A 22,785-nucleotide genomic window follows, 5' to 3' on the forward strand; every position below is an offset into this window, starting at 1 on the left:
TAGAAAAGCCTCACACCTCCACAATGTTCCAGCCAGTATGTTCCTACACAAGCTGTCTTCCTTTAAGCACCCTGAGCACAGCCAATACTTGGGCTACTTTATCTTGCATCACTGAAGCAGCACCACAACAACTATTCATGTGTTCATTGCAAATAAGATGTATTACCAGTTTTTTAATTACATAATCCATTTCCATACAATTCCTAAAAACTACTACTATTGCAAAGCCCACCCTTGTTGAAGGGCAATTGCAGAGGGAATGCTGACCATGAAAGTAAAATTGTTCACATGTTGATACAGTAAAAAAAAATATAATTGCTTAATCAAGATTCCCATGCTTATTAAATACCACCTACATTAAATGTCAATGCTTCTTTAATAATTCTTTCCAGTTCCAAAACCGGATCATCCACATTTGCCAAATCTTGGCTCTGTGATTGTAAACACTCCAATCTCAAATTAACAGTTAACAACTGGAGCAAGACTAGGAGCAGGATACCTCGATCTACAAGTTCGAAGATGAATTTCTGTTCTCACTTGCAGTTTTTAGGAATGAGGTGAGAAAACAGAGTGTAGCTATAGGCAGGGATCAAGTTTGTGTACAGCAACACTGTGGCACAGAAGGCAGTTAGTTTCTTTTGAAGCAAGCTCTGACCTCCCCCACACATTGTTGCCACCAGTTACTGTCTAAAGACACACACTTTTATTTAGTTTAGCATTTCACAATTTCCAAATGTTTGGAGTAAAGCCTCGGGAGAAGAACTGAAGACCCCTCTGGTTTTGAAGGGTCTGAACACTCCCACCTCCTCTTCACCTCCTTTTGCATCAACAATTAAAGTAAGCTTGTCCCATTAACAATCCATAAAAGACAATTCATGCAGGTTCCATATATTATGGTTTGCCAAAGACAACAGTGTCTTCTCAACACCAACCACTAAAGAAAAATGTAAAACAAATGAAAAAAAAAAAGTCAAAGTTCTCCTCCTAGCATTGAGAAACTAACATTCAAGGCACTGCAAAATGTGCAGACCAACATGACTCATTCACTCACAGAAACTACACTGCTAAAAATAAGCAGCAATCTACAGGAATATAAACGCTTTATAATGCCACACGCTTTGTCATCTTGGCTAAGAGTTTGCATCACTGCCTTAAAGCATAAGCTTTGCATCTGGAGACATTAAAATAGTAGGTAACAAGCAATTTGGATAAAGAGATGAAGTCACATGCAAGGTTCCAGCAACGTAACAGATATCATTTATACACGTCAGATGAACTAGGCACCATCTCCTCCTGCCAGGAAGATGGTTATGAAGACATTCCTCTCATCTCATTCATCACAGAGGACTGTAAAGTGATCTTAATGCTGCCCTTTGCACATCAGTTCAAGCATGCAGAATTTACTCTTCCCGGAACAAAAAGGCTTACAGAAAATAGTTAGGAGCTCAGAAGAAACTTCAGATGCCTTTTGTGAAATAGCTGGTGAAAAAGTTGCCTGTGAAACCTCAGGGAAAACTCATCAAGACTTCGGGCCATGTGTTTTCATTAAGCCTGAACACCATCTGCATGCAAGGTATCAGATGCCATACAATTAAGTGTATCACCCACCCTGCTTTGGTCAGTTAAATAGGGAGCAAGTTTAATTATTCCACCTAATGTTCCACAATCACATAACATATCATTATATAGGAAAATCTCGGCACCATTAAAAATAATTTCAGTAGGCGTGCAGCCATCTACCTACGAAACCACATAAATGAGTAACTTGAACTTTATCCCCACTTGAGCTTGCACTAACATTTGCTAGGAATGAAGGGTTAATTCGTGGCACAGCAAAAACAAGTGGCTGTCTGGTCAGGTGAGCATGTCTGCTGTGAAGTAACTAGGAAGAACTGTCAGCATGTGGCTAGTGTTACCGGGGAGACTAGCAACCAAGGGCTATTTTGCAACAACTAGACGCTAAGAGAATGCAGAATGATTAGAAGCCGGGAAAAAAAAAAAAAAAAAGAAGTGAGGTTCTTACTTATTTATCATGCTATCATCACACTGAGGAGCCTTACACGGTATCTGCTTCACTGGACGTGAAGCTTCACTGAACTTGCCCTGGCTGAGAACCAAGCAAGCCGTGCATTAAAATGCACCTTAGCTTTATCCTACAGCATCATGAAAAACAAAGCACAGCCCCAGCCAGTATGAAATGAAGTTATAATCTATTGTCAAAAAAAAAAAAGACGAAAAAAAAGATATAGTACTATGAACTTCATGGCTCTGTGCAAAGAGATGTTTCAGGTCAGAGGAAGGTCACACCGCTAGCACAAATATAAATGCCAGAACTTCTCTTCCACTCCAAAATAAGGAATCCACAGCACTGTACACCAGTCGACTAATAAAAGCTGTCTTGTTTTTGGAAAATCCAACTTGTTTTTCTATAAACATTTGCTAGTCACATAGCTCACACACAGATTAACACCTTTAGTCAAATTTGATTTCTTTTTGTCTTACAGAGCCAAAGCCTCCTCTCAGCACAAAAGCTCAGGGGTCCCCCTTCTAAAAGGGGGGAGCCCAGCAGTGAGGAGACAGCACACCTGAAGAGAGGGTGCACAGGTCAGAGACACACGGCTGGGCATGGCCAGCACCCAACATCTGTGGGCACTGTGCACACTGACCTCAGCCGCCTTGGAAATGAGGGTCTGTGAGCACTAAAGGTACCTCAGCCAGGTGTTAAAATCAGGCTGGGTACCACAGCATCCTTTTACCTTTGAAAATAAAAAGAAAAAAAATCAGTCATAACTCATGGCCATTCTCATTGGGGAATATGTGTTCCCTTTCCTTTACACAGTCTTCAAACACCTCCCAAGCATTTTGCTTCTTGTTCAGCCAGTTGGTAGTTTGGGCTTCTGATCTCTTGAAATACAAGACAAGAAAAAACAAGGCATAACCATCCATAAAAATCAGTAGGCAGCAACTCCTTGTTCCACATGAGACAATAAGTCAAAAAAGATCAAGGTGTTTGTCGGGCTGCATTGCAAAGTTTTTTCACTGTTCTGTCTGGTTTCATTTGACGCAGGGACACACAGAAACATCAATAGCGTTCTAGAAGCACTGCACTGAATATATTGCTTTTATGTAAGTAAGAGGACAAGTTATTTGAGAAACACAATCAAAAAAACCCCAAACTGTTAGCATGGACAATATACTACTGGAAGAGAACTCTGAGTAGTCCATTTTCCAGTATCTTCGAGGCTTAGCATCTATTTTTACTGGAGTCTGAATTCAAAGAGCAGCATGAATTCTTTCACTTAGGGGACAAGACTGTGCTCCTAAATAACCTTCTCTGGTTTTAATACATGCAGCAGAGGAGAAACAAAATAAATGAGTATGTGACAACTCAGTAGAAGAACCATCTACTATATTCTATTTGTTAATCAAATACCTGTGGTGCTGTCATACGTGACCATCTGATGGCAGTTGGTTTTTTCCTCCCCTTGATGACAAGTGAGCAAATGCCCTCTTTCCCTTAGAAGCGTGAATTTTCATCTAGAGTCATTGAATAGTTTTGGTATTTCAGGCAGAGTGAAACTGTAACAGTGCACAGGAGAGCTTCCATCCGACATCCCACCAACCACAGTGCTTTCAACCTATGGTCCTTCACCTCCAGCATTGTCATATCACTGCAGCAACACTTCACTGGCAGAACAGGTGCCTCTTCTACAGATCATTTCACTAACACTTAAAGCTTTCTTCTCCCATAATGCTGAGCTTGAAATTTATGTTTTGGAGGAAGAAACACAAAGTTCTTGCGAGGTCAGAATAGTCACATTAGGACAATTGATTTCATTTTTTATATTATCAGCAGGTCATGCAACCTGCTAAGCAGTTTACTACTCCTCATGGCAAATAACTTCTATCTGAACTCTGAGGGAGGGTGGCAGGGAGGAAATCAAACCTTTTGTTTTCTGCATGCTGCATCATACTTCAGACTATCTGTTGGGTATTTATCTGTGGAGACATACCTCAATTAATATCAAAGACAAATATTAAATTAGGGTGGTTTGCTTGCTTAAGCTTTGGCACTGTACTTGGTTATTGACTCAAATCTCAATGAGCTGTTAAGCCCACTAGTGCCATTGTGTCTGCAAAAATGAAACTGGCACTGGTCTATGACATAGGTCAGAGGAAAAAGTTGATGAGGAGAAAAACACCAGAATTTTCCAGTTTGAAGTAGAAATGGTAATTTGCATGGAAAAAAAATGCACATCCTTCTAACATTCCTTAGCAAAGGGAGGAAAGAAAGAAAACCCCAGAAGTGTTTTGTTACATGAAGAACCCACTTGTAGCAACACTAATTAACATTGGATCTACAACGACTGAGAATTTTAAGGAGGTTTTTTTGTCACTATGACTGATCAGATGCTTGGAAGTGTTACTCTCGCATAAAACACCTAATGGGAGAGAAGTAAAAAGAATATATAATTGTAGAAAACACTGCTACTACTAAAAAAAACCTGCTTTGAAAACCTCTTCATGTTATCAGTGTCACTGTCATTCCATGCTGACACACACACAAGAAAGTTGATGAAAAAAATTATCTAGCTTATCAGACATACTTCTTTGTTTACAGAAAAGCAAAACAACTTGCATGGGAGTGTATAATGGAAAGTCTAAATACAGACTGCCAGTGAGATAAAAGGGTAAATATTGTAATTTCTAGGAGCAAATATTGTAGTTTCTAGGAGTGAGATGAGGAAGAGAGAAAAAAAAAAACCCAACACACCAAGACAAACCCAACCCATGTTAAAATTTAAATACCTCAGGGCTATAAAATGTAGCGTACTAAATTTTTAATTTGAAGGGGGCAGATTCATTAGGAAAGCCTGACAGTGGTCTCATCTGACTGTCTGTGTCTGAACATACAGCAATAGATGAAAGCAGAGGGTACTGTCCCCAGCTGCACAACCTTCTGAGCTTACAACACAAAGATCTGGAATAAAAATTGCAGTTCTGTCCAGGACTGTTGATAATCAACCTTGCTTTTCAGTTTCCCATCTTCCTTCTAAAACATTTTCCCAAGCAGGTTTAAATATGTGCTTCCATCCTGCATCACATCTGTTTGTGTTGGTTGCTATTATCTGGATCAACCAGTATTTCTGTCATGATTCAAACTGCAGTCAAACAACCCTCTCTCAAAAGAAATCCAAAGTAATATTGACTTGACCTTCCATCAACTGCATGGACTACACATCTTTCCGTGAATGAAAGGCTTCCCAAAAGGAAAAACTTGCAACTAAAGCTGGGAACATCAGGCAAAATTAGTTGAAAATCTTGTCTGCTGTCTCTCAAATTAACATTCAACCAGTTGGTCTATCAGAGTCGGTTTATACTTTACAAAAGTGTTTGTTTGTTTGTTTGTTTTTTCCCCAAAAAGTATTTTATTTGAGTCACAGGAGAGCCCAAGCATCAAAGCCAGCTCAGGCTGTGTCCCACAAACTGACCAAGAGCTCCAGACCACCTCTTTGGTTCTCTGCTTCAGAGGCTGTGGAGGAAACACCCAAAAGACTCATGCCACTCCATCCAGCCCAGATGGAGACACTTGTCTGCCTGAAACTGCTTGTCTGCAGCACGGTCCATCATGAGCAACTACACTTCATCTCAGCCATGGATGGTGGAGGGAGAGACACCACATCACCTCGCAACTTCAGGAAGAGCTGAGCAAGATGCAGCTACCCAAGAAATAGTTTGTCTGAGATTAAGCCTCTCCCCACTGCACACCTTTTTCCTCGGATGAAACACAACTGTTGTTGGCTACGGTTGGCTGTGCTGCAACAACTGTGAGTCATGTCTGAACAAGAGAGTGTCCAGTTTACTTCCCTGACCCTCCCTGCTGGGCGGGGAAGGGGCGAGGACGGCATCGCCCTCAGCCCGCCCAACATCGCTACTCCAGGTGCTTTGCTCATTGATGTAATCCTTCAGCCTCGCAGGAACGTGATTAGAACTTTGGGTGACCATTTGATATTTCACAGTCAAGAAAAAGGAGATAAGGCTTTACTTTGGCAATTTCTAGTCCCTCTGCAAAAGCCTAATACAATCAAATTGTTTCAATCCAACTGATGCTGAACTCAAGCTATCACCCACTAACGCCGAACAAGAGAGAAGAGACTCCCATCCCCCTATTCATTTTAGGCTTGCCAGCAAGAAGACAGATTTATTTCTTTAGGATTAGCATTTTGCTATTGGAATGACTGGATATACCAGTACTGTTGCAACAAATCAGCATAAACCATAATCTTGTTACAAGGATATGGGACAGATTAATCCACTGAAAAATCCAGTTTGTTCCAAGACGAGCTTTTCTCTAGCTGCAAATACACAGAGAGAGCATCTCAGTGAATCTTCAAAAAAACCTGTTCGACCTACTGCAGGGAAGAGGAGCACAAATATTTTAAATAAACACTAAGTGGAATTCTGGTGCCACTGCTACTGATGGTAAACGCTCTGCTGACTTTCAATCTCACAGTTTAAACTTTGGCATCTTGCTTTCTTTGTGTTCCTAAGAAAAATATTGGGGGGGGGGGGGGGGGAGGTGGAGAAGACTAACAACACAGATTTCACTGAGCTTTGTTTGTGTTTGTTTCAAGCCTTCAGAACAAACATCCCGGAATGAGAAACCTTACTTTTTATGAACTCAAGCCAAACAAGCCAAAACACATCTTTCAACACAGACTGCTCTCCACCCCCACACAGGGGAAAAAAAACCCCACTGAGTACAACAACATCCTAACATTTGCATTCCAAAACACAGTAACTTTCTGCTGCTATCATAATTACTCTTCTTAATACTGAGCATCATCAGCTGTAACTCCAGATTTGCTGTATGCTCACAACAGATTTAGCTGTAAGATTGATCCAACAGAACAGTCAATCGCCATGGTTACTTATAAACCTCCCTAGAAAGTCTCACCAATTCTTTAAACTGCTCCAATACCCTGCAACATGTTGAATAGTGCCAACTATTTATCATGCTAACTTATAGTTGACGGGAAAAAAAAAATAGAATCAATTAATTGAAATCTGAGATTCTCATGGAAGAAAGTTTTCTGGTTTTGAAGTCACCTAAGATCACATATCTGAAGCATTAAGAATAAGAGCAAAGAACCTGAAGTTTAACTACAGTTAAAGTGATCACAGGTTAGAATTAATGAGAAAGAGAAAGCTAAATAGCTTTTCATTATAGCTTTTCATTGCATGCCATAGAGGTTCTAGCCTAGTTTAGTGTTACCATAGAGAGGGATAGGAAGGAATTTCATGTTTAGTTTGTTTTCCATTTTGAATTCCAATTGCCAAAGTCAGGGGAGGAAAAAAAAAAAAAAAAGATTTAAAATATTTGTCCTTTGCAATCTTTGCAATCAAGTCACCAGGTTTGGAAATGAGGAACCCAAAGAGTAGCTTTCATAAGCAGTCTGATGAGTCTGGATAAAGAGAATGATGGAGCAGCCTGCTGCCAGCCAAACCAGCTCCTTTAAATGCTTCATTAGGAGAGCCGAGGTTTTCTTTCATTAGAGGCAAGCACTCCTCACGCTAGAAAAGCCCCTGCTCAGATGCATCTATAAATATTGTGGAGTCCACCAGAGGATACGCTTCCAAGTGCCTGTTTAGCATCAGGTGCCTAGTTGGGGAAGTTTAATACTTAAGAGGCGAGAGGTGGGCACTTAGCATTGCACTACATGCTTTTACTGGCTCCTATTTATTTCAAAGCACAGCTACTGAATGGTTGCTTTAATTGATGAAACTGAAGGCTGCTGCGCACCTTAGCTGCTGCAGAAATAATCTCTCCCTGTGTAAGTTGGCTGGGAGTCTGGTCAGGGAAGTCTGGCTACAGCTCCCCGGATTCAGGATGACAATGAAAAAATGTAACCCCATCAACCTCATGAGTTTAGGACCTAGAACCAAATTCTATATTGCCTTGGCAGACGGAAAAGCAGCCGATTCATTCAGACTTTTCCTGGGCACAGTATAAGAGCTAGGGAGCTCTCATTGTCAGTTATTTATAATTAGATGATATTTTAAAATAGCATTCAAGTAAACACGCTCCATCCTCTCATTATATACCCCAAGTCCTAAAGAGACACTATGCTGCTTTGTGTTGCACAGCAGTGATCCCTGTTTGAACTTGGGGCATCTTGGACAGGCTCCCAATTAAAAATAAAGTAGCCAAAATGAAGGAGCAGCTCAAGCATAGTTTTCTTTAGCTTTGAAAGAACTCATCATTACACTTTAATTTGCCTCTGGTTTTTTGGGCTCCCCCCCACCCAGCCTGGGTAAGGATGGAATAAAAACAGCGGGAAGCGAGCAAAAGTTCAGCTCTGCTCTGAAGTGGGGTTGCCACCTGGCTGCTTGCCCGGTGGCCTGGCCCATCTCCCTGTGCCCTCAGAGACCCCGCAGGCACTAATTGATTGCACAGACACTGCACCCACTCGTCGGGGCTGCCACTGCCTTTGCATTTTATCTGTGTCCATCCTACCCATTTTGCTCCAGCTGGAAAAATTCAAGTCTCACTACTAAGAAGGTAATGCCTCATACACACACAGAAATTTTGGACATTCGACTGCGATTAGGCATCTCTGGTTTGGCTACCTCCCGGTACACTAAGAGTATCTGAGCAATGTGAGAATACTATCAAGAGGAATGCAATCTGAGCCGCACCTAATTCTTTTCTGGTCAAGAACAGCCATAATCATGAATGCAATTTATTTCCATTGTTTCAGAGATATCTACATTTAAACCATAAGGTAGAAAAAGAATGGCTTTGATTTTAATAAAACACAAGGGATAGGTGAATAACATCCTGTTGATAATATTTTTATAATCTGAAGAAGGCACAAAAAGAAAAAATAAAACCCTCCTGTGAAGCAGAAAGCTTCTCCTTCCGATGAGCAGCATGCAGAATGGAGAGTGAAGAAAAGCCCATCATGCCTCACTTTCCCCTTGAGGGCACATTTATCTTTGCCCACAGTCCATTTGGTCTCAAGATACTTTGTTATATATTGACAGGAACCCAAATGATATTTGACAATGCAACCCATAAAACATGCAACAGAAGTGATCTTTTTCTCCGGCTTGCCCTACATTCAGCTGTGGTGGTGCTGCAGCTTTGCTGCTTGTCTACAGTCACATCCTGGGTTTGGTGACTGTAGTAACACACGTGTAACTAGTCATATTTTGTATTTTTGTATGGAACCATATCACCACTCCAAGACACATACGCATCAACACTCTCTATATTTTCCTGCTATAAGTATAATGTAGCTTCACACTGGAGACACAGAAAGAAAGCACGACCATAATGAAACTATTATACACAAATGCAACTCAGATAAGATCTTTGATATTACCCAATGTGTGTGGTTGTGGCCCCCTTCAAAGTGGAAAAGCAGCATTTTGACATTTTAATAAACAGAAGCCTGAATAAAACTTAAGAAAGATGCAGGAATAATATAATACTTTGGAAATGAGGCTTTCCAACAATAATATACACATAAGGCCCTCCTCCTGTCTAGTCACATAACAAATGGACAAGGATTACTATTATTCTTACAAATAGCACCTCCACTCACTCTCTGTAAGTCAAGCAAGCAGTCAGTGCTGCCTGGCAAAAGGAAGCATTACATGCAAAGCCTACCTATTCATGTTTGAGTCCTGCCAGCAAAACTCCCTTTATTGAAGTTACATCAACAGCAAAGTGTGAGACTCCACAGGGGGAGATCCTGTATCATCTGCACTGATACAAATCATCCCTCTGCAATGAAACCCAAAACACCTATCTCCTTCTAACAGCAATGAGTTGCAGTTCCAATTTCTGGTCTCAGCAACCAGAAACTTTCAAGTCTCTAGAAGTGTCTGAAATAACATTCCCTGCTTGCTTTCTCACCTTGGGTAGCACATACACAGCAATCACTCCTAGTACACGTACAGCCAAACATAATGCTGCTGTCTGGTCCCAGAAGCACCCTCTAAATTAAAGGCAAAGAAGAGGGCATGGAGATAAAAGAGGAGGGCATGGAGGGATGGAGAAGCAGATTTTGCACAGGAGCTGTAAGAAGTTGGAGGACAGGAACACAACAGCAACATGCCTGTAGTGCTGGAAGAGGTGAAAGAAGGACTATCCTATTTAAAGGCAAGAAAGGATAACAGAAAAATTGCACTGCTCCATTCTGGGTGTTTTACCTCACAGTGAACTTCAAAACAACTGCAGATAATGCTGCAACATCTACTGGAAGCCCACAAGTGCAGGTCAATAGCCTGGGGGATGGACTGAGTGGCACAGACTGGAGCCAAGGGCTCCCTGAATCCAACCATGCCCCAAAAGGATGCTCTGAAAGAGGCAACAGGAAAGCTGAACAACAAGATGATCTATGCACATCTATGCACATCTGCCTTTTTATACCCCCCCTTTAAATAAAAAGTTTCCTTCATCTTCCCCTCCCCAATCTTCCTTCTCTCATCTCCAAAGTGGTGAGATGCCAGGAAGTAACAAGAATAGTCAATGCTTGCTTTTAGTGGGCAAGTAAGTAAAATTGCCAGTTGGAACAACAAAAATTAAAAAAAGCTGCAAAAAGAAAAACAAACACATGGGAGAGGGTATCCAAGCATTTGCGGATTACTTTGAAATAGTTCCTGGAAGTAATTTAGTAACTGAGCATTTAGACTGCATGACTCCCACAGGCCCAGCGTGCCCTGTCTGAGCCCAGCTCGCTTCAGCACCCAGCAGCAGGACGGGGGTGGGGTGGGGAACGCCTGGACAAGGGCAGCGGGCACCGGTGTGAATTAGGGTATGCACGGGGACCTTCCTCACTCACACCCTCAGGTCAGTCTTGGGCACAGTGTCTCACCCTTCAGGACACTGAATAGGCAGTTTAAAGCACTTTATTTCTAGACTCCCTCCAACCAGCCCATATCCGTCTTGTGATGGGAACCACAACCCCATGCCCGACACCTCATCTCCAGAGGATGCACCCCCCTGTAATGCACCCCAGCCGCTGCTCCTACCACCAGCATCTGAAGCCCCCCAACCTTTTTCTAGAGACTTGCCACCCACTGAGCTACATCCTCACCCCTGCCAGGTACACATTTTGCCACAGAGGCTCAGAGACAGCAAACAAAGCAGTGCGTGATGCACATTAGCCAGTCCAAGGGGCTTTCAGTCCCTTACTCAGTTTTTTTCCCACTCCCCCAGCTCTGACCGTAAGGATAAACCCCTCCAACTTCCTCACTGCCACCGCTTTGTCAGCAAGGTTTCCCCTGCTCGTTTCACAAATACTATTGCGGCATGTCGTGTTATTTACATCTGAGCCACTACAGTTCAGCCCTGGCATGAGGTAATTCCACTATCAACTTAATCAAATTAAGCTCTCGGGCATCCTCCAGCCTCCGAGACGGTATTTAAATCTTTATCCTTGGTTCTCTTCAGGACCCCAGTGACATTCTCACAGGCCAAGGAAACATGGACTAGTCCAAGTTCTCTGGGATGACAACTTGCACTGGAAAAGAAAAAGCATGCAAACAAAAAGGGCACTTATAAAACAATTTTACATTTCCTAAAGGTTTGCAACTCCAGTAAGGTCCAAGTTCCTGTCCATACTAGCATCACAGTACCTTCCCTACCATTCTTCCTGGTAAAATCACCTTCCACTCCTCTGATACGAGCAGACCAGCTCTTGCCTGGGCATGCATATGCTACAGCCCCTGGCATAGGGCTCCCCAGGCCCCCTGAACCCCCAGTTCCAACAGCAATCACTTGTCACTTCGGGTGTGCATCGCGGCTCGATCCAGACCTTTGTTGTGTGTTCCGCAGGCTCAGGAGCATCTCCCTCCTCACAGCAGACTTGGTCTGCAAATGTGACGGGGTGATACAACATGCAGCAGCCGTACAGGAACTATCGAGATCGAGCAGCTCTTCTTGCTGACGCGATGCCTCAGCCAAGCGTGCAGGTGCTCTGGCAAAGCCCCAATATTAGTAGTTTTATGCTGACGTGCACACCGCCACAGAGATTGCAAAGCAGACATGGCCCCGATCCTCAGCAAAGACACACTCTTCAATCGGCTTACGCACCTCAGTTTTACATTTCTGCACTAGGCCTTCAATTAGCAGATTTGGCTCACAGGTGGAGGTGCAGTGAAGTTAGCTCTGCAAGCTTTTTATACTATAAATGGTATGAAAATCGCAGACCACAAGAGCTACGTAAAACTTGTTCCACAGGGAAGCACCATTAAAAGCAAAAATTTCAGACTTGAAATATGGGCTCACTGGGTTTTATGAAGGTTGGCTTTGAGTCATATGCAATCCACATTAAGATGATGAATATTTTCCTATAGGGGAGAGACTTAAGCTTCCCTAATGCAACCAACTTGTTACTCCTAATGCCAAAAGGAAACACAGCAACACCCTTGCCCTTCACTGCTGACAAACCACCACTGGAATGACTGGAACACACTATAGCACTTCCCACAACTTCCATTGAAGCCTGGAGCACCAGACCACATTGTCCAATACCCTCCAGTGCTTCGTCTTGGCATACTCCCTGGAGTTGCCTGTGCTGGGCTATTACAGGGAGTGCCAATTCATGTAATCACCGAAGCCAGGAACACCTAGTCCCAGAACAACACTTGCAGACAAAGCGCAAAACAACAAAACTCTTCTTTCCTATGCTACACTTGTACCATTCCTTACTACCATATCTTGCAACAGCAGCGTATGATTCATCACACCACATTTGTTTTAAGATTAAGGGTTTTACTAACTGTTCAAGACACCTTAATTCCTTTGATTTCATGTGTATCTTGTGCCTTTTCTGAAAGCTATATGTAATTTAAATGAAGGAAAAAAAAAAAAAAAGCTAAGACAATAAGCTTCCTCTAGGACTTTATCCATGAATTTAAAGTTATAGCACTTGAGCTCCAGATAAGAAAAGATGAATGGTGTTTCACCTTCCAAAACCTGAACTAGAGAATTATCCAGGAAGAGTTTGTCCAGGTATGTACACAAAGGCTTCACCTAACAGAGCCAAAAGTTTAGAAATTGAGACAAAGAGCTCCACACCTTGTATGGCAGAAAAGAACACGAACATTTATTGAGTGTGTAAGAAATAAGAGCAAGGCACCGATTTTGCACCTTAGCAGCCGTACCACACTACCAAGATACTCCGGCATAGTGCAAATTGCATACTGATTAAAGAATACATGGTACCCACTACTGTACGTTAGCATTATTGCCAAACATGAAAGCAGCTCAAAGAAATAATGGATTTTAAAGTTTAAACAGGTACGTTGCTGAACTCTTTATCTGTCTCACTGGAAGCCTGCGCTACCCCTGGGAATAGATGTTGCCAAGTTACTGGCCTCCATCTCCAGGAGGGCACTATAACCTTCACAGGCATCATTTGGGAGCTGCAGATTTTAAATGAATTAAAAGCTTTTTCACTAAAATGTTTCTGGAGCACACCTCTGCCAGCAGAGCAAAAGGCAAAAAGGAAAAAGAAAGCCAACCAAAACAAAAGCCCAGGAGCAGCGGTTAGTGGCAACCTGTCAACTGCTTTCTCATTCAATTGTCTTGATGGAAACAGCAGACCACAAGGTAAAGGAGGAAAGAAGAAAACACGAGGAAGAGATGCTTCTGAAATTATGCTTTAATAGCAGAACACACAGTGCAAGCAGTTGGGGTTTCAAAGCTGCTCAGCACGTAAGGAAGAAATCAAGCTGTGTGGATACAGCACATCTTGAGTATTTCTGCATTCGTCTGTCACCTACCGCCACAGTACGCAGCAGACGGCCACACCTAGAGCGGGAAATCAGATCGCAGCCACTGCCCAGGAGCTGAGCATATCTGAGACCTCTTTCTTGGTCTACTCGAAAGCTTTGCCCTGCCCCCCAACATGATTCCTTTTATTTATTCAATAGCAGACTGCTGAGACACCCTGCACTAGCTTCTCAAAAGAAGGAGGTCATTTGAGACAATTAAAGCACGGATAGCAGCACTCAGACATTAAAAGAATAAGTCTCTTTGTAGTTTCAAAGTATTGTTTGGCTGCAGAGATAACCCACAACTGTAGTGACGCAATACAAAATTTTCATTATGTACATGGCCACGCTGTTCTACTGAGTATGATGTTCTTTGATAAGCTGCAAGGTTGCTCAGTTTCCAGATATTTCAAACCAGAATAAGCCCTACAGTAAAGTGTGTCAGGGAAAAATGGTCCCCAGAACATGACTGGGGTAGAATGACATCACCATGAAAAGTTTTGAAATGGGAGAGAAAAAGTGAACCTGAATACGTGCAGTAAATAAAATCTCTCTATCCCCAGGAGCAATAGCAACACAAACTCACCATTCACCTATTGCTGATATTCAGAGGACTTCACTCAAGGGAAAGAAAAAAACAACTTTTTAAAAGTACATTTGTTACCTATTTTATAGATTTTTCTTTATTTATAGCCACTAATCATGTCATTTTATCTTACAGCAACCCCACACTTAGAAGAAGAATTTCCTTTGGAGTCTCAATGGCTCACTGGGATCCACTGTCTCCACACAGCAGGGAACCACTTCTCTATGAGATGAGGACAAGTGCCACCGTCTTTGATCCCAAGAGGACCAGTTTCCACAACCTTTTTTTTTTTTTTTTTTTTGGAATGTGCATCAATATGTTTATCCTTTATGAAAAATAAAGAAATAAAATCAGAGGACCACACACCCTCTTAATCCCAGAAACTTCAGTCTTTGTATACAAGCTGAGAATTTCTGTGAACTCTTCCAGTTCACACCCAGTCTGTGGATGAAAACTACCTATTAGGAAAGGCTGCCCTTGTGGGCACACAGCAACAGCGACTGGGTGAGAGGGAGTTTTGCCAAGAAAAAGTAACAAACTCTTCGAGTCCAAACGGAGAAGCAAGCTTATGAAGAAAAGCTCAGCTTGAAGGTCAGCTCTATGCAAAGCAATATTTTCCAGATCTTAACCTTGACAACATTTCTCTCTTACCCTCCAAAATGATCCTTAGAAAAAATAATTACCAGAAATTTAAAGCCCCGGGATAATCAGACACAACGTTGTTTCAGCATTAGGAACAAGATACAGCCATGACTTTGTTGTTAGCCCTTTCTGCCAATGATCCGAAGACAGCCAGCCCAAGCCTCACGCCCAGCTGTGTCTTCTTCAAGAGCAGCGCCGCTCACCTTTTGCCCTGTTGCAACAACCACACTCCGATAAGATCTCTTGCTGCTGCTGGTTCCAGAGCGAAATCTTTTCCCCACTGCACCCACCCACAAAAGCCTCTCGGTGTCACCAGGTGGAATCCAGCTGTGACACTGTAGAACAGGATGGTGGAGGGCTGAGGACAGGAAAAACAGCACAAAGCTCGCTCTTCTCCTGCTCTTCAGGTCTTGCTTCTTTCCATCTGGAACAGTACACCCAGTTAATTCCACAGTGTGAGATAAAGTCCATTCATTTTCTTTGGTACGGTGTTTCGTTTAGCACTCTTCTAACAGTTTTGTATTTGAGTTATCCTCTAGAAATATTTAAGCCATTCTATATGTTTGAAAAAAAATACCATAGAAAAAACATTTGTTTCTTTTCTTTTTTCCCATCGGTCTATTTTTCCAATTAATATAGCAATATTCACCAGCAAAATATTAAAACAACTGAACATATTAAAACAAAACTTGACTTACAACTTAACAGTATCCAAAAGCATAACCCGAAACACAACTGAACAGTCTCAAAATTTCATCTGAAAAAACAGAAGCTGACATATTTATCATTTCTAGATGGATAAGGCAGGCACTGTTGCCCAACTACTTCCAACTATATCTTGATGTAATGACAGACTACTTCCTCCCATTCCTCCTTTATCCATACCATCAAGAAAACCCCTCCCTTCTTAGCAGAGGACCAAATTTAGTGTGCATAAATATTTCATAACTTCAACTTGTCAAGAAATCAAACTGAAATACTTAAGGGCATTCTTCCAGGAGCTGCACATCCCAACTCGAAGAACAAAACTGCATTCATCATACCCGTTCTCTGCCTTCAAACTGAAAGGCCTGAAGGTGAAGCAACAGCAAAAAACTGAAGTCTTCTGTGGGTATCATCCAAGAACATTACCAGCTGAATGCTAAACCCGTTAAGAAATGTAGAAACAACACAGTATGGCTGGTGTCTTCTGAAGAAAATACAGCTTCAGTTTTTCAATCCTCTTCTACATCCTGGTCCTCCAAAACAAACAAATTCTGGCTTTCACAAAACCTCATGATGACTGAAACAACCTGCTGCTACAGACAGAGAAGCCAACCACGAAACGAAAAGGTGAATGAAGACAGACATCTACAGGTGGTTTGATTTCCAACAGCATGAAACACATGCAGCTTCCACTGTTCTAGAAAGGAATTCAGCACCTAAAGAAGAGACGAGGCCATTTCTGTGCAACAGAATCCTGACTAGTATCAGCAGTGGTGTGGAGGAGACGCAAGCTGTATGCTCAAAAACTGGCACAAGATGCTACTTTGTTAAAAGAAGTAGCCTTAAGCTTCCCAAGCACTGGATGATGCACACTTGCATTGGACTTGGTATTTATTCTCTTCAGTACTGCACCAAGAAATTCTCTGACAGATCTTATCAGCTTTGCAAGGCAAGGACAGAGGTGCAGAGCAACCACCCCAGGACAGCAGGTGCTCCAGTCATTTCCACAAACAGTGCACGTTCCCAAGTTTCCTCCTTCAGGAGGTTACGCACTGATTCATGGCTGCTTGCTCTTATTGCAAGACAACATCCTTTGGAAGTAGCAGAAGTGTTCTCTTTGTACCACTGAGACCATGGCGTCTGTGTTCTTTATAAAATATTGATTTGTCTGCCAGCTGTAGTCCCAGAAGTTAAAAGGTACATCCGTATGAGTAGGTAAAAGCAGACCCAAGAGCCTTTGCCCACACTCTGAACTGGGCAGACCTCAACCAGCCCCAGCCTCAGCACAGTGCCTGAGCCCGTCTCTTAGCAGGGTTTAGCACGGGACTGAACCACAGGACACCTACACCAACAGCTGCCTCATGTCTGGCCATCTCAGGGCACGGGAAAAAGAGCTCAGGTCTGTTTACATCACTTGCCGGTGCATATGCTTTAAGTCTGACACATGGGACAAAAAAGCCTTTGTACAAAATCCACATCTTCATCTCCCTAACCTATCCTAATCTATCCTAATACGATATTCTTGTCACCAGGTCTGACATAAGACCAAAACTGAAATTACTTACCTCAAAACCCATAAACTTTCTCTACCCACCAAGATCTTTCAGGTTCCTTCAAACAAAGCATGAAAAGAGGAGCAGGGAGATCGGGAAGTGTAACACACAGAGAGGGGAATCAGTAGATCACCAATACATATATCCTGTTAAAGTCTGAATCACTGCCAGGAATCTCAAGCAAATTGACAGCCTTAAGTGCAGTGACTGGAGGCCATCTTAGCTGCTTCTAGTGACAGAAGGTATTACCACCAGGAACTCCTTAACATACCAGCTTTGCCAGTCTCACAGGACAATATACATTCAGTAGTATGAAAACCAGACAGCTGCAGTTAAAAAGGCAAAGCAGCTTTTCTTTAACCTGCTTCTAAGCACCAGCTCTGAGGAACCTGTACAAGGGACAGGCAAAGTACTGCATAATCGAGGGACAAAGTCAAAAAAGCCCAAGCTTGAATCATCACTGGATTATGGGAACTGCAGTTAAGTAATAAACCAATCCTGGTCTTGACCTGCACAGTGGGGAGTAAGCAAGGACAATGCCTGTGCTCATTTTTAACTTTTCAAATCAACACAAAACTTTATAAAAGGACTGCTCTATTACATTGTGTAAGTAGAAGGCAATTTCATAAGCTAATGAATTTTAAAACCTGGAATTTTTTCATGATTTGAGAGTTCTCTTCTGCATTCCCTTAGAGACAGGCAAGTTGGACAGTTTTCATGGAGCTACCACGCAACACACACACACACACACTATCACAAAGCATCTGCCTCAGCCTTTATAAAAAATTCCCCATATTTCTCTGTGCTGACACATTACTTTTAAAGACATGTATCTAGGAAAGGTAAAATGCTCCTGTCATAGCTATTCTGTCAGACCTGTTTCTTGTTTCCTGGAGTAAACAGAATGCTGTAGACTTGGAAACCGCAGGTGAGCACCCATGTGAACAGTAATAAAAAGTTATCTGGAGACTGTAAAAGCTTCTCACATTACTCCTCTTTTTACAGGTCTGGGGCTTTTTTAGTAAAGTGTAACATTTGGGATTTATCCCACTTGGCTATTTAATATTCCTTCTTACTTGGCCTTGGTGTAGCATCACTTCATCACAGTATTTGGTCTCCAGTACAGAAGACTGGCCTTCTGCGATTTGAGACTGAGAGAACCTTTTCCAGGCAGCTGACAGCGAACAAGCTTCACCAAGCTCCCCTTGATACACACGGTAGGGAAAAAGGAGGAGGGAGCATTACCCAGATATTTCGATGCAAAGCAACGCACGGACTCCGCTTCGAGTCCAAGCCTTGCACCGACACCCGGTAGCTGCAGATGCCGGTGTAGGGACCGCACGGAAAGTACCGCAGGGAGCCGCGGAGCTCTCCGGCTCCCTCCAGCCGCGGGAGGAAAGCGGGTGCACCCGGGGGTCTGACAGCCCGCCCCAGGAGCGGCCCCGCCGCTCCCCGCCCGCCCCGCAGCCCGCCCGGCCCCACTCCCCGCCCGCCGCCGGGCAGAGCCGGCCGCCCGCCGCCGGGCAGAGCCGGCCGCCCGCCGCCCCACGCACCGCTGTCCAGCCGGGCGATCTGGGGGAGCCGGTAGGTGCTGACGAGCAGGTCCAGGGGAACGGCCACCGCGCTCCACTTCACGTCCTTGAGGCTGCAGCCCAGCGGCGGGCCTGGGTCCATCTTCCTGGCCCGGGGAGGGGGAGGCAGGGGAGCCAGCCAGGCAGCGCCGGCGGGGCTGCAGCCAGCGGGGAGGGGGACAGAGGGAGGGAGGAAGGGAAAGAAGGAAGGAAGGAGCCCGCCTAGCTCAGCGCCAGCCGCCCCGGGACATGCCGGGCTAGGCAGAACGGGAGACCCGCCGGGCGGCTGCTGCTACTGCTCCCGCCGCCCCCCGGGACCGGCTGGGGCCGCCCGCCGCCGTGCCTGGCCCAGGAAGCGCCATCCCAGCACTGACTAATCAACAGGGTGCGAGCAACGCCTGCGCAGCTGCCGCTCCTCCCCGCGCCGAAAAGGAAAAGTGCCGGGCTGCCCGGCGGGGAGCGCCGCCGCCGAGCCTGTCCCTCTCACTCCACCCTCCGACCGCTCGCCCGACGTGCAGCCCGCCCGGGAGAGCCGCGGGCGGCCCCGCAGGTGTGTGCGTGTCTCCTCCGCCCCGCCCGCCAAGCGCTGGGGCCGGGGGGGAGCGGGGAGAGCCCCGCAGCGCAGCCGGGGAGCCGGGTGCGAGGTGGCCCGCAGATTGGACACTGTGGCGTCTCTGGCAGCGCAGGGATTCGCATGCGAAAGAGGACGGAGATCCGTCTGCATGCGCGTTTACATTTACCGTCGGTAGACAAAATGTCTCGCTTCATTTCTCAAAGCAGTTTTGAGCAAGTGGGTTGCATTGCATTTTCTCACCATTTTATTTAGCATAGAAACTATGACACTATAACTACCCCACAATAAGAAAAAAAACTAGAAACTGTAGAAACTATCCTACAGTAAGAAAAAACCCAATTACATGGCAACTTTGATTACATATTGTTTAGTTTTCACTGGTGAAGAATCACAAATGGGTATTTAAAGTACTAAGAGTAGTGCATAGAAGTTGGAGGAAGATCTTTGACTTAGCTGTATCATTGTTACTGCACATGCAAGTATTACATATATTGACAATTCAAGGGTCATCAGACCATGAGAAAATTTATAATCAACTACTAGTTCTCTTTTCAAAGTGATGAAGTCTCATATGATCTTTATAAGCTATTTTAACTAATTTTATCATTTTTAATGAATTTTTTATCTCCAGGTTGCTAGACTGCAGAAACTCCTGGAAATTAAACCAGAAAATCCTACTCCGGGGTGGTTGCATTGTACCGTGCTTAAGTTTATTTTGTTCACTTCTGCGTCAAAACCCTTTCTTTTATTGCAGTAAACCTGGCTGCATTTTAGGCTGTAGTGTTGACTAGAAACATAGAAGTGCCTTTCAGTGATTTGTGAAACAACTGAAAACATCCACCGCCAGCATCTCCCTCCAGGTGCCATCTTTTCTGGTGTCTTTCCTTGCGCTGGCTGGGGATGGCAGAGCCGGGCTACAAGGAGATCTCCTGCTCCTCTCGCCCTTCCTCACCGGCCTGGTGCAGGGCCGTTCTGCGCTGCGTGCCTTGGAACGGCTGGTGCCAGCAGCACCGCCAGGACGGGGACAGCTGAGACAGACACGCTCTTGTTCTGCTCCGCTGCAAACAGAGACTGGGACTTCAGCCATGCTCTCCAAGAGGAAACAAAGGCTCTGGAAGCCAGTCGGCGCAGAGGATTACAGAAAACCCAAGTTGTCTTGCTTCAAATGGATCTGGGTTGGTTTGAACCTTGTCCTGATGTGGGTCCATTGCTTTAGCTATGCAGTCTGGCACTGGGATTTCCCAGCGCTATGGCAAACCTTCCTTCTCTACATTTCAGTCATGCTGCCGGTAGATCGCTCCTACCAGAATAACTACCTTTAAAAACAAGACACTGCATTTTTTTTCAAAAGTGTCTTCCCTTTTACAAACTTCACAAAATGCTTTGTACAACTTAAGTGAACTAAGCTATTGAAGTGCAAAGTAATATACTTGCTAAGAGCATTATTGTAGAAATATGGAAAGCAAAAGTGTGGCTTTAAGTCGTTCATGTTTGATGAGGTTATTGGGTGCAGCATATAAGGCACAGCAGATCAGGTCAGACTGGGATTCACCAGGACTTCAGACACTCATCTGTCAAGAACTGCTTCTAAATACAATCATACTTAGCATTAATTCCAGGATAAATACTGTCTCGCAGCGTATGCTTCTCTCAGACAATATGCACTTCTCCTGTCTGGGAAGAAATTCATCTTTCGCACAGAAATAGTTACTGCTAATTTTTCTTTAAAGATTTTTTTCGTTCAGACAGTTTTAGATGTGTTCTAAGTCAGTCTTCATACAACCACGTTTGTGTTCTCTCCAACTAGTAGAAACCCAGCCCACTCTTACTGGTCCTACTGGAACAGGATGCATTTTAAAAAATATGTACCTTGGAGATACTATCTAAATTTCATTCAGTTATTTCCAGGCAAAGAGACATCATAAAGCTTATTAGTATTTAAATGTCTCACTGGGGCTCTCAAAGTGACTTTGTTAATGCGTCCTAACTGTGCTATAGCTCAACCTCCTTGTTGAATATGTACAATATATGTAATATATCCTAATGTAACATACACAATATTCAAATCACCAGCGTATATGAATCTCTGATATTTTCTTCCTTTAACTGCACCTTATGTATAATTAATACTTTAGAGATAATAATTTCTCTGATGTCTAGCAATGCTTTAGTCCCTTAGGTGATCTCTTACCCGAGTCTCTTACAAGTGCAAAAAGCTAAGAAAGCCATCAGACCTCGAGAGGAATCCCCGGGAGCAAACACACCACAGGACCAGGGCCTCAGTTACAAAACATTTTAGTTTTTGCATATGTGCCTTTCAGGCATCGTTCGGAGATGGTCTTTATGTATCAAGAGCCACTTGTCACCGTAAAACCATAAGCAGTGGCAGGGGGACTCCAATTAACTCCTGAAATTATTCTTAAATGCATTTTGAATTGACTGACTTTCACGTGGATTTCACAACATGTTTATGCAGCAGGCTGTAAAAATCCCTAGTATGTATTTATTGCCAATAAAATGATTTTTAAATATTTTGGATCATCATCAGTTCCTGTCTACACTAACATTTCAAGTGGAGCTGTTCACAACAAACTGATTTTAGTATGAATCTGGTAACATGCTCTACAATGTAGTTAGTACGCATACGCCAAATAAAACTCTGAGCCTTATACAGTAAATTTCATGTGAAGCCATCATAGTGTTTCTTTAAAACCCCCCATGAATTTGCATTCCTTCTTCCCACATGTGATTTGCCTTTATATCAAAGGCCTGATTTTCATAATAAATATTTCCAAGTCCAATGGGAAACAACAGATGCAGTGATCATTTCATTATCAGATATTAAATACCTACCTTTCTCTGAGGCAAGGGAGAAGGGGAAGGAAAACAATGCATTTGGTATCGTTGATGTCTGTGCATCTTGTGTTTTTAGAGAATGCTATTCCTGTCTTACTGGCAAAATGCAGGCAATCTTTGCTCATGCAAGGTATTCTAAAGAGATCTGAGGGTTGGTGTGAACGTTCATGTTTTCTCTTCCATTTCAATTTATCAGGTGTCCTTTTTCCAGTCATATCCCTTATTTAACCTTCATTTACTCTAAAAATTCCATCTATGGGAATTTATGCAACACTATAATCCAATGAGTTTTGGAGAGAACTAAATGAAGATAATGCTCTCAACTTACATCCTCTTTTCTACTTGGGAAAACGCCTCCAAATACAGTGTTCCAATTTGGTGGGAGGTTTTTTGGTCCTTTCTAGCGAGAGTGGTGTTTCTTCCCCAGCGGCACACTGCTGTCAATGTAGCCCACAATGCAGATGCTTAGGAAAAGGCAGGTCTTTTTTTTGCTCCAGGAGAGTGAAA

General features: G+C 43.4%; 1 protein-coding gene and 1 long non-coding RNA gene across 7 annotated transcripts in view; one reads left to right on the top strand and one right to left on the bottom strand.

Moving 5' to 3' along the window:
• GAREM1 (GRB2 associated regulator of MAPK1 subtype 1) overlaps positions 1 to 19,233 on the bottom strand; it is a 103,138-nt gene extending 83,905 nt beyond the window's left edge. For 3 of the 6 annotated variants that reach the window (XR_010470549.1, XM_065053414.1, XM_065053413.1), the window contains exon 1: positions 18,831 to 19,233. Coding sequence is in view for 2 of the 6 variants with exons in the window: in XM_065053414.1 (XP_064909486.1) it covers positions 18,831 to 18,951 (121 nt within the window). In the remaining 4 variants the exon portion in view is untranslated. Of the gene's footprint in view, positions 1 to 11,828; positions 12,038 to 15,222; positions 15,976 to 18,830 lie in introns of those variants that run through there. The other 3 variants (XM_065053416.1, XM_065053417.1, XM_065053415.1) reach the window with 3 other exon arrangements.
• LOC135578611 (uncharacterized) lies at positions 18,782 to 22,100 on the top strand. The gene is made up of 3 exons (XR_010470550.1): positions 18,782 to 18,861; positions 19,233 to 19,398; positions 20,054 to 22,100. It is a non-coding gene; the product is annotated as an uncharacterized LOC135578611 (long non-coding RNA).
• Positions 22,101 to 22,785: the final 685 nt, after the last annotated feature.

The sequence above is a fragment of the Columba livia genome, chromosome 2 (assembly GCF_036013475.1).
Source record: "Columba livia isolate bColLiv1 breed racing homer chromosome 2, bColLiv1.pat.W.v2, whole genome shotgun sequence".
NCBI classification, from domain to species: domain Eukaryota; kingdom Metazoa; phylum Chordata; class Aves; order Columbiformes; family Columbidae; genus Columba; species Columba livia.